The 12831-nt window shown below is 37.2% G+C and overlaps 1 protein-coding gene across 1 annotated transcript; it reads right to left on the reverse strand.

The window, feature by feature from the left end:
• Window positions 1-215: 215 nt before the first annotated feature.
• On the reverse strand, window positions 216-12346 carry cdk5rap3 (CDK5 regulatory subunit associated protein 3). The gene is made up of 14 exons (XM_004080647.4): window positions 12173-12346; window positions 11864-11909; window positions 11603-11734; window positions 9301-9401; window positions 9137-9185; window positions 8755-8933; window positions 8538-8674; window positions 8154-8298; window positions 7497-7589; window positions 6675-6756; window positions 6495-6583; window positions 3573-3778; window positions 547-718; window positions 216-352 (listed from the first exon to the last, which is right to left on the reverse strand). The coding sequence occupies exons 1-14, from the start codon at window positions 12176-12178 to the stop codon at window positions 287-289; spliced, it is 1503 nt and encodes a 500-aa protein (XP_004080695.1). The 5' UTR covers window positions 12179-12346; the 3' UTR covers window positions 216-286.
• Between the last annotated feature and the right edge of the window lie 485 nt (window positions 12347-12831).

Below are 12831 nucleotides of genomic sequence, written 5' to 3' on the forward strand. Positions count from 1 at the left end.
TTTATATACTATCTATATATGGTAAATTTGAATGTCAAATTTAGTCCGAAGAAGCATTGTTAGTATCCTTCCTACACTAGATGTAATGGTCAATAGTAGACTTGCTTATACTTTCACTCAGGTATACTTAATAAAACAATCTTTAAATGTACTACTTTTTTGCTAAGGTAAGAAACTGTTTTACATTAATCATTCACTCACAAATCAACAAGAAGGATAATTACAAAACATTTTTTATTTGTCCTTTCAATTATGAGAAATATTTTTGAAACATTTGCAATATTAATTATACATTAACCCCCATCAGGTTGACAGGTCTGTTGTGGTATCTCTTTGAAATGTCAGCTTCAATCTGCAAAGACAAAAAACAGACACAATAATTGACAAAAAATACTTATTATAATTGATGAGTCTTTGGGATGCTAAAAGTGCATCACACTTAAAAAATAAAAAGAGAAAGTGGATAGAGATTAAGAGTCTCAGTGTTGATGCTTTAATGCAACCCTCTCATCTGGAAAGTACCAACTCCAAAAAGTAACACAATACCAGTTTCTGGAGTTCCCGGGTGCGTAGTGCCAGCAGGTCGACACGGGGTTCAAGTCTGGACTGCTCCTCTAAGGCTTCCTGCCTCTTCTCAACCATTGTGGAAGCTTTAAGCACCAGAATGTCTGCCTGCTTCAGCTTCTGTCTCAGCATATCTGACACACGTTCAACATACCTAAACAGAAACAAAAAGATAAAATGATAATTTATTGGTCAAGTGTTCAAAATGAAAGCGACAAAGTTCATCAAAAACACAGAAGAATACAAGATCTTAAAAGTACAGCATAGGATTCACAATTATTTTCACATTAGAGTGATTTACAGTACTAAGACTAGGTTTGAGGCATCAACAGAGTAAAAAAATGAAACCAAAATTATGAAAAAAAGATAAATGAAATTGATGCAAAATATTTTTACAATAAAGACTTCCTGAGCAGTTTTTAATAACTTTTATAACACAGAAGGGAGTCATGCGTTATGACTGACTGTCAGAGTGTGTCCAGTTTGAATAGGAGGACGGAGACAGTAAACACCATTGTGTGGTTACTATCAAATCAAATCCATCTTTATTTATAAAAAAGTGCTTCTCATGCCTTGCACAACACTTACAACAAAAAAGATACACAATATTACAATAAAAACCCACCCTTCATCCTTCCCACTCCCCTCCGTTAACACATATGACCCCACACACAATGAATACTCATAAATGTAACTTCTAAAAAAAACTCAAGGCTTGGCTCTGCTGTTAAACTCCAGCCACCCACGCAAGGGCGACAACCGTGGCAACAACCACCGACCAAGCCAGCAAGTCCTGGTAGAAAGGATCCCCACAAGAAACTGGGGCTAAAATCACAATAAGATGCTTAAATTAAATACATGAAATGTTTAAAAAAAAACAACATAAAATTGACAATAAGATTAGATGCGTATGATAAAATTAAATACATCAATAATAGAACAAATACACAGATAAGATCAACTAAAAGCAAAATGAAAAAGGTGGCTCTTAAGCCTCTTCTTAAAAACCTCTACAGATTCTCTGGCAGGCTGTTCTAGAGGTGAGGACCATAACGGCAGAACGAAGCCTCACCGTGTGTTTTGGTCCTCACCTTAGGAACAACTAAGCGGCCAGTGGCAGAGGACCGCCGGATTCGCGAGGGTTCATATCTAAAAAGCATTTTGGTTAAATAAGAAAAAAAGGCCCAAGACCATAAAAAACCTTTATAAACCATTAAAACAATCTTGAAATCAATTCTATAATGCACAGGGAGCCAATGCAGCGATTTTAAAACGGGTATGATATGTTCCCGGCCCTGGTTCTCGTCAGAACTCGTGCCGCAGAGTTCTGCAATAATTGTAAATTTGAAATGGACTTTTTGGGTAAACCAGAGAGCAGGCCATTACAATAATCTAAACGCCTGAAGGTCAAATCATGCAGCAGCACCTCTGTGCTGGCAAGAGAGAGGAATGGGCGGACTCTGGCAATGTTTTTAAGATAATAAAATCCTGTCTTAACGACACTTAATGTGTTGGATAAAATTGAGCTCAGAGTCAAAAAGTACAGCCAGGTTTCTCACACAATGAGAAGGTTGAAAATTCTGAAGATGTGGTAAAATCATCTCTCTCTTGTCTTCAGAACCGATGATTAAAATTTCCGTTTTGTCTGGTTGAGCTGTAGGAAGTTTTCTGCCACCCACGACTTCATATCTAAAATACAATGTATTTCCTTAGCCTTTCAGAGTAAACCATGACAACAGTTGGGCTGAGTCAAAGATGTGTGGGAGATGATCTAACTGTGTCTGCTCAGAAAAATAAAACACTGTCACTCTTACAAAAGCAGTGAAATATAAGGGTTTTTCATGATAAAGTCTATTAAGAGAGTACCTTTAGTATCAAAATCTAATATTATTGATGAAAAATAATTAAAAAAAAACTTTCTTTTGTATTTAAGGACTTATATCATGCTAAATCAACTTTTTTGAGCTTTTAAGTGTATTACAAAGTTCATTCCTCATGAAAAACAACCCCAAAGTGGTATTTTGATCCGTGCATGCATTTCTAAGTATTCCTCTAAAAACCTGCTCTCTCAGCAAAGCTCCTCTCAATCCACAAAAACAAGTGGGTTCTCACATTGTGATGTAGATAAGTGAGAACAGCCCCTTCCAGGAAGAGTCTGTGCTGTCAGCACCGCCCCTAGGCTAACATAGACAACGACCTCTTCTGTGGAACTAGCGGTGATCGGCAAAACGCTTTCATTTCATTTGTGAAATATTTACATCCAACTTTGCAAAAGTTCAGTTGTTTATTTCGTGGGCGAAACGCTGCTGAGGCTGGCTCTAAGTTGATGTCATGAAATGGGCGGGGCAAAAGGCGGTGCCTCAGAGATTGAGGCGTCTTACTTCTGGGTAGGAATATTATCTGCCAAAATAACTTGTAATTCATTAAAAAAAATCATTCTTTAGTGTGCCAAAGGTAATATATGATCGTATATATAATTTAGTTTACTCTGAAAGGCTTAAGAACAGCATGATATAGGCCCCTTTACAGTTAATTTCACAATTTATTAGTCTAATAACCCCAAAAGCATCTTAATTTAAATGTTTCAACTAACAATAATTTTAAAAATGTAAATGAAAATGTAAATGTCTATAAAAACACAAATATTTACCTTCAAAATTATATGTTTTTTCAAAACAAAATATTATTAAAAATGACAACTATATTTAATACTGGCTAATTATAAAATGGGATGTGTAACGATTCAGTGACAAAAGTCCAAAATGATATTTAGGAATAATAAAATTCGCTGAATCTTTCAATGAAAAGCCCATTCTGAAAATAGTAACACTTTCTTTTTACATATTGCAATTTTGTTGTTACCAGTTGCTTTATACCTGGTTTGTACCATAAATTGTGCATAAAATAACAAAAGCTAACTTTCAAGTCTTATTCTTAAATGAATAAGAATGATTAATCGCATCAACATCTGACCCTATCAAACGCAGTTTGAACACGGTGTTGCATACCGCGGTGACGCCTGGATCATGAAGAGGTGCTGCATCCGGAGAGAGGTGAGTCGGCCGAGGAGGTCCTGCACCCCTGACAGCATTTCCTGGACGTGTTGGTGGGTCTGGTTCTGAATGACAGAGGGGGCCAACTGGAACTGGCTCATCGATACCACATCGCCTTCCTCTCCCATCTCAACAATGCGCTGAGTTAGGAATGCCTCCAGCTGCAACAGCAGACAAGAAAGAAGTCAGTAGTTGGCGATGAGCTGTACTTGTTTGTTGTTTGTTATTCTCAAATCCATGAAAGACTGGAGCAACCTTGTATGTACATCGATTTTATTGTATTTATTTACTATGCATGCTCGATAATCTAAAAATTTTGAATTAAAAATTCTGGATTAGGTTGATGAAATGCTTCCATAATCTTGTCTTGAATAAGATTCTCTACTGAATGAGCTCAAACAAACAAACAAAAACTCCTTGCATTCACTTAAAAAACAGTTGTCCATGTAGAATCTTATTCATTCAGGCGGATTCCATTGTATTTGGAATAAAGAAAGCTTTATGGACAAGAGGTCAACAAACCTTTTCTGTTTTTCACCTCAGTTGTCTTACAGACCATCTTATCTAACCTGAAGCATGTGAGGAAGAACTGCTTCTGATTGAACCTTTCCATTTAATCCTTACAAGCTGGAACCTGAGTACAGCCAGTGAACATTCAGTCAGACCGCCAAGGTGCTGCAGCAACAGCTGAAGTCTGTCCTGAAGGACCTGGTTCTCAATGGCCACCAGCAAACCAGCAAGGTTCCCAAACATGCTAATAATCAAACATGCCGTCGCTTAAGCAGTTCTGTTGCTTTTTTTAAATGAAGCACTGCTTAATTTGATTTTCAGGTTTAATTAGTGCCTTCTTCCAAACATTGATTTATCTTTGGAATAGTTACTAAACAATCTACGGTAATCTTCACCTTCATTTGTTACAACACTCCAAGGATCTTTTTCCCTCACTAACCCCTATATTGAGCTGCCTCTGTTATGTCCTGAACAATGTCAAACCACAGCTGCTCCCCTTCTACATGTCAGACAGGCTGCAGTTTCCCCCCTACATTTGGTCTATTACCTTTACTTTAAAACAAATCTACTTTTTCCCTAAATGATCATATAATAGAATCGATAAGCCTTACTACATCCATAGCAACTGTAAATTGTAGCTATGGCTACAGGAAACTGCATTTATGGTGCATCAGAGCTACTACCTGTTAACACTAAATCCGGTTATGGATCAAGTTAGAGGTAAAGGTTTGAAGCTCCCTCATCTGAAGACAGTAAATTTATTTGCTTCCCTGGTTTAGGGCAGGTTTAAAGTCTAATGCTGCCCCTTTTACCTCTTTTACTCTCTTACCACAAGCTTCAGGCGGTGCACTACATAAAATCAATATATTACACCAACATTGCAAATATAACTTCTAAATTGGTCCAGTCCATTTGAATGTTTTTAACACATTAAAGACCCACTCTGATGAAAATTGTGTTTTTGGTGTTTTTAACATGTTCTGGCATTTTTCTGAAGATGGAGGACTTATATTAAGAACATTAAGCTTAAATTGTACTTCTGAGTACAATTTAAACTTTATTCATTGTGCACCAGGAGCAGATGAAAAAACCCTATTTGAAAAGAGCTTATTTGTGACGTAGGAAATACGCTTGGTAGGCGAGAAGCTCCCTGCTTCGCTTTTATTCAGATGCCCTGTGTAGTTTAATTCGACATTGTTTCTGCAGAGCCGCAGGAGTTCTTTAGAAATTGACTAGCGGGAATCTTGACACGACGCAACCCTGCCCCCCAACCCCACCACCACCATCACCACGTTGCTCTCTGTTTATGTGCTCTCCCTCTAGCTTACAGCCCCTCACACCCCCAACCAAATGTTACAGGTGCAACAAAAATGGTGATCAAACATAGAAAACAAAGACGTACATGGATCTAATCGTACACAAGTGGATGTTTAAGAATTTGTCTAAAAAGTACATCATCATAATTAAAAGACCACTGGGAACAGACCAAAAGATGATAATAGAGGGTCTGTAAACGAATGTTGTGATCTTATAACTTCTTTTGTGATACTGTTAAAATAATTATAAAGCATATGGAGTACTTGTAATTAAATATTCAAACATGGAATATAATTTAATATATGGTTTTGAGATGGGTCACGGGGCCGCTGGAGCCTATCCCGGCCACTTGTGGGCGAAGGTAGGGGGCACCCTGGATAGGTCGCCAGTGTTGCAGGGTAGAGTGTCCACAATCACACACCCCACATACTCTCACATTCACACCTAGGGACAATTTAGATTAACCAATGAAGCATGTTTTTGGACGGTGGGAGAAAGCCAGAGTCCCCGGAGAAAACCCACGCATGCACGGGGAGAACATGCAAACTCCACACAGAAAGGCCCCCCCATTGATGTTCTGGTTTGGGTCCCCCAGCAGGGACTTGAACCAGGGGCCTTCCTGCTGTGAGGCAAAGGCGCTAACCACTGCGCCACCGTGCAGGCCTTAATTCTAGTTATTTCAAGTTATTAATTTTTTATTTTTAGTTATTAAAAAGCATACAAAAAAAACGCAATTCTAGTTATTTTCTCTAATCTGTCACATTAACTATCAACCTATTATTTATAAGGAATTTATTTTTCTTGATTAAAATTTTTTAAATATTGAAACATTTACTGAAATTTTATTATTGTGCACACTCCTCGTTCTTTTTTCCAGCTACACTCTTAAGTCAATCATTACCCCTAACATTAAATCGCTCATTTGTTCTTTTTTTGGGGAATTAGCCATTAAATTGTTTGCAAGCCTTCTCCTGCGCGACTCAGGAGTTTGGTTTGGTCACAAAGGAAATGAGCGAGATGTGAATCGCGTGGATCTGGGAGCCTGTTTACCTCCATCAGCTCATCAATGAACTGACTGCGTGACTGAGAGTTTTCCAGCACACCGAGCGCATCCTCTCCCCTCGCCACACCCTCGGGACCTAAAAAATGACACACTCATTACTCGAGTCCAGGCCATTCATAGTGTGAGCATGGGACAGAATTTGATGTGGAGTTCTTTCATTGACGTACAGTCTGTCCCTATGTCAACGATTTCAATTTCTATGGGAGCTCCCTCTGTGTCCCCCCAGTCGATGGCGCCTGTTGCTGCGTCCTGATGAAGGAGACAGAAGACCGGCTGCTCTATTCAAGCTTTTATCGCACACAGACATCAAAGTGGATAGAAAATAGATTCGCTTGGGTTTTATTTCCAACAGATCAGTGTTGATAATAGTGCACCAAAACCAGGTCTACATTAGAAATAAACAATAACTCTAAAGCCAACTTCAGGTCTTATTTGTCTTTATGTTTATTTACAATACATCCATGTTTAAATTACATTTTAGGAAGGTAAAAACTATAACAGTATCTGATTAATATGAATAATATAAATAACAACAGAATGACAGATATTTTATGCTTAAATACAAATGAGTTATGATTTTATTCTTTTCATTTGGTTTTTTTATTTGATAGAATAAAACATTGAAATGATTTCTAATAGAGAAAAACGTCAGTTCTTGCAGTCTTAAGAATATTAGAAAAATGAAAAAGTGATCTAGTGAAAACTAGTGACCTTTTGAATTGCATTGTGTACACAGAAAGAGTCCAAAAAGGGGTTAAAAATGTGTTTCCTTCAATGTTACTCAATTTCCCCCACAATGTTCAGTTTTTCAAAAACTGTTTAATTCAGTTAGTAAGAAAAGAAAAAGAGGAATCAGAAGAATGAGCAGCAATGTAGTGTCTCACATTCTAATTTTTTTACTGCTTAAATAGAAAAATGCTAAACTTATCACACTTTTTGTGTTTATTGTATTGAATAGATGATCATTTCTAACACTGCATGAGTCTTACCTCTGTAGTCGGCTCCAGACTGATTCCCCAGTCTGTGATGCCAGCATCCACAACTGAGTTACCTTCTGCTTTTCCAAAGTTGCCCCAGTCAATCTACAGCAGATTTTAAAAACAGGGTGCAGCACTGTGGTTCATAAAAGCACCTCAAACTTCTCCACAACACCTAGTAATAAAGTAATGTTACATGCATGAGGAGATCTCATTTTTGAAGGAACTTTCAGAATTTCAAAACCTTCAACTTTTTTCTAACTGTAATGATATGAAAGATTCTTTATAAAAAAAAAAAGGAGAGAAAATGCCACAGAATTTACAAACAATGGGATGTGTGAGGCTGGGCAAAAAAACAACCCCAATTCATTTTGAATCTTAAAAAACTAAAAATGGATAAATGCATGAATTTACAGTTCTTTAAAATACTAGCATTTATTTTTGTTGTATAATAAACCTCTTTCAGCTAATTATTAATATGATCATCAGACATTTTTTCTTCAGAAAGTTCCACTTTTCTTCTGCTTAAATCAAAGTTTTTTCCTCTTTCTAACAAAGTAGTAAGCTGAATGAGGAATTTGTGTATGAAAATGAAATGGTTTTAGCATTCTGGCAGCTGTAGTCAGGTGTTTAAAATGTCTGTGATGCTACAGAGATGTTGAAACCAACCGCATCCTCTGAGAGGGTCTCAGGACTTGTTTCCCCCATCGATGGCCTTTCCACGGAGGACGGGGCTGTCCCGGTTCTCCACTCATAAAATGTTGCGTGCCCTCTCTTTTGTACAAAGGTCAGCAAGGGCAGGACAGGTTCAGACCTGGAAGACACAACATGGGATCTTATGGGACCGAGGACACCACCACTGCGGTGCTTTTACAGACTCATCGTTTTATTTGAATGCTTTAATTAATGGAATTAACCAGTGGAACTATTTGTGGCTTAATACTCAATTTTACTGAACAGAACAGCTGCACGGAAGGTACGTAGTGTGTATTTTATATTGATGAAGTGCAAAAATGTCCCTTATGAATACAGTGGCTTTCATTTCACACTCACCAGTCACACAAAAAGTGTGTAAAGGCAGTGTAAAGCTTAATCGTTTCCTCTAACTTTGCTGCATCCCTGCCAACTTCCTCCAGAACCGCTGGCAAGTCCTTCACCAGAGCTTGAAGCTCTCGTGCTACACTGTCACCCTGTCGATGGAAAAACAACAAAGAAACTGTCTTGACAAAAAGACCGATCCAAATTTGTTAGCGATTTCTCTGGGACTTACAGAGATGCCGTACTGTCTGCAGGCAGCGTAGTAGCGCTCCCTCAGTTCCGCTGCAGAGCTCTGGCACTCCACCTCCCGCCTGCTGAGCTCCTGCTGCAGCTGCTGAGCTTTAGCCAGCTGCTTCTTCAGAGCTGGACCTTCATAGCTCACATTACGAATCAGCAGGCTGGCCACCTCCGCTGGGACACAAAAACAAAACCCACACAAAAACAAATCAACAGTACTTCGATTTTCTCTCTGCTGGAGATGAAATCTTTCTCCAAATTTCAGATTTTTGAACTGTAAGAATTTACCATCAACTGCATTCAATTTACCTCAAGTTGACTTTGGTATTTCTAATTTTACATTACCATGACATCAATAACTGATCGGTCAAACTCACCCAAATAAACATTGTCTGCTTCATAAAGGGACACAATTTCCTGCCAGTCCTGAAACAACCAAAAAACATTCCTCCCTAAACTTTTCAAACAACAAAACTTACAAATAAGAAAAAAAAAGAACTTTTGGAAAAAGCTCGACTGCAGCTTGTGTGACTCCTCCCACCTTCATCCTTTGAGAAGAGTATCGTCCGAAGATGTTCTTTGATGAAGCTTCAGTTCCTTTCAGGATCTCAACGATCCTCAAACAGTGAAAGTAGTGAATGTCTGCAAATTCAAAACAACAAAACACAACAAGGCGGTGATCTTTAAACGACAATTATTTGAATTTGTTTAACAGAAAGAACACGTTCATGAACATTTAATGATACCTCATAAATGCAAACATGACTGTTAGAATTTAGTTCCCAGGAGGTTTTAAGTGGTATTAAATATAAAAGTAAGAATATATTTTGCTCTTGTAGTTATGTTAAATGTTTAAAATATCCCAATATATAATACAGAACACAAGAATTCTTTACAATAAAAATCTAAACATGAAAAAATTTACAAAAGAAACTTCATTATATTAATTTAATTTTAGAATTAAAAAAACCTTTTCCCCCCACAAAATCTACAGTCTAAACAGAAAAGCTACAAACCAATTTTTTGCCCTTTTTTCCTTAAAAATAAAAACATTTTTAGCTTAAACTTAACAATCCTACAATTCTGCTGAGAAGATGGAATGCTGACTGATTAGTCATTAAAAATAAAATGATAATACAAAAAAATGCATGGAAATTATTACTTTTAAAATGTGTTTATTCATTTATACTACATTTACCCTTATCACTATATAATTTCCTGAAAATTAGAGAAATATTTTACAAATACAGTGGGAGCAACATCACCATATGCAGCATCATTTTCAAAATGTAGAATTTGAGTAAAATCAAGTACAAACCACAAAGTAAACAAGAAATAACATGAATTAAAGACTTAAAAAATAATTTCTTTTTTGGAGAAAATGTTCGATAAAATGAAGGAACATTTTGCACAAAAAGAAAGTCTGCATTTCTCCTCCAGATCAGCTACTTAAGGATGGACTTGATTGATTATTAAAACTATTTCTGTGTCTGAAACTGACATTGTGCTGCTAATATTTCCATGCATTTATGCATTAAAGATCAACATTAGCCACCTCAGCATTTTGTTGATATTTTTACATGATTTTTTGCTTCATATTGATGAAAACAGTATCTATCTATATATCCTGTATAAAGACAAACTAAGAAAAAACATATTTTAAGAAGCCATTTAACCATTGCTTCAGTCAACAGAAGAATCTGACTACGGTGATAAAAATAACATATGTATCATCACTATAATGCATCTTCAACATCTTCATCTTAACTCCATGATGTCTTCCAGGGATAATACTCATAGAAAACCAGAACATTTACATAAAACATTAATTAAATGTAAATGCAAATTCTTTTCTTTTCATTTTTAAGTTTTTCTATGACTAACTATTGGCAGAAAAAAATAAACATTTCTGACAAAAAAGATGGATCATTGACCCTTTGAGAGACGCCAGATCTGATTACTTATAGGGATACAGTGATGGAGCTGTTCAGATCCAAGAACATGAAAACCTTTCGTAACAACAGGCTAATTACACTCCTGCAATAAGAAGATGTGATGTAACACAGTGGTTAACACACCTTTAAATAGACCTAACCCCCTCCTTTGATTTTTTTAAGAATTACGTTTTAAAGTCCCATTCCAGTCATCTTTGGATCTATTTTCAAAGTGTTACTAGTTGTCTTTTAATTATGATTATGCCGTTTTTAGCAAAAAACAAAAAAAAAAAAACCTGCGTTATTTTCTAGGACAGTTTCTGCAGAACGGCAGTAGTTTATTAGAAATCCCCCCTCTGAGTTGTGGGCGGACCAAGCCTGCCCCAACTTCCCAACAACCCTCTGTTTACACTCTCTCCTGTCAGCTTACAGCCCCTCAAACCCACAATCTAACATTATCGGTGCAACAAAAATGGCGAGCAAAATTGGAACTACCCAGCTGTACAGTTTTGAGCCATATGCCAGATACGACGAGGAAAACAAGACCTACATGGATCTATTTGTCTACAGCTGGATGCATCAGAAGGGAGCGGAGCAGGGACCTTGTGGCTTGCCGTAGTGCCTTCTACGTCGCTCCTACAAGCTTTTTCTACTGCATTTTTTGTGTCTGCTCCTGATTTTCAACAATTTGAATGAAGAAATACTCACAAAAACAATCTTAAGCTTAATTTACTTTATAAATGTCCTCCATCATGAGAAAAATGGCACAAGAACATGTTAAAAACCACACCATAGATGTGGGTTTTTGAGTATTTGTCAGAGCTGGAGTTATATGGTTTATGCATGTTATCCCTAATTCTACAGATACCCATAGACTATGCTGGTGATCTTGAGCTGTGAGATACCCACAGGATCCAGAGAGCAGCTGCTTGATCTCCTCGTTCTCTGGCATGTCTTGGATGGCAGCATTGATCTTCTCTCTTATGGTTTTCACTGCACTCTGCCATTTAACACTGCAGTGACGCCGATCGAGCAGCCAATCTGCAACCAAAAATAATCATGGTTTTATTCCCTAAAGAGACGTCTGCAGCAAAGTGACACTGGTTCGAGACCAGCAGAACGTGTCAGGATGCTGAGGACTATTTGGGACGTGTGTTCTTTTTATATTACCCAATAGCTTGTTGGTTTGTATGTCGATGGGAAGGTTTTGAATGTTCTGAAAAGAAAGAAAACTGTCAGATTTGTATTTTAAACTTTATCCTTCTTTCAAAAAACTGTCAAATACAGAGAACTGCAATAACAACAACATTAATAATTATATTAATAATAGCAACAAGCAATTAACTTCATAATTTTTTCCATTTAAAACGATGCTTCTTAAAAGTTTATCATCAGTAAGTTCAACAGCTAATCAGATCATGCTAGCTCCGAGCTCCTTTTTTTAACCACCAGAGTAAGAAAACATGTCTTTAACCTCACCTCCATCGTTCCTTTATCTCTCTTAAACAAGGGTACCTCCAATTTTTAACCGCTGCATTGGTTTAAAAATATCTAGACTAAGGTGTTTGCTGCGGCACTACAGATTTTACGGTTTGTGACAGAGTCCAGCTCTCTCTGTGTTTATGACACGTTAAGAGAATTACAACCAATGGGAAGAAGCAATGTTGGAGAGGGAACTAGTTCTGACCAATCACGTTTGACTATGCTACGCACTGCAGTTTCTTGGAGATTTGAGGATTTAATTCAACAACGAGACAACGCCAACAGAGGGCGACACAAAACAAGACAGAAGTTTTATGCCAAGTTAAGTTCAATTATTTGGTTTCATTTTAAACAGTTGAAGCACAAACAAATATGTGTTTATAAATTTCACCTATAAGGCCATTCTCGGCAAACTACCTCAATATCTGTGCCGTCTTCTTTCTCCTGTTAACAACATATATAACTCTCATTCCTCACTCAAATTGCTTCTTTATGTCCCTAGATTCCTCAGTGAACTTGGAAAAACAGCCTTTTCCATTGCTGCTCCGCTTTCCTGGAATAATATTCAAAAGTCTCTGCATTTAAGTGACCTTATTCCATTGAATTGTTTTAAAGCAAAACTTTCTGAGCTTTTAAAAGAAACATGCACATGTCAC

This window comes from Oryzias latipes, chromosome 19, assembly GCF_053564925.1.
Source record: "Oryzias latipes strain Hd-rR chromosome 19, Olatipes_Hd-rR_3.1".
NCBI lineage: Eukaryota > Metazoa > Chordata > Actinopteri > Beloniformes > Adrianichthyidae > Oryzias > Oryzias latipes.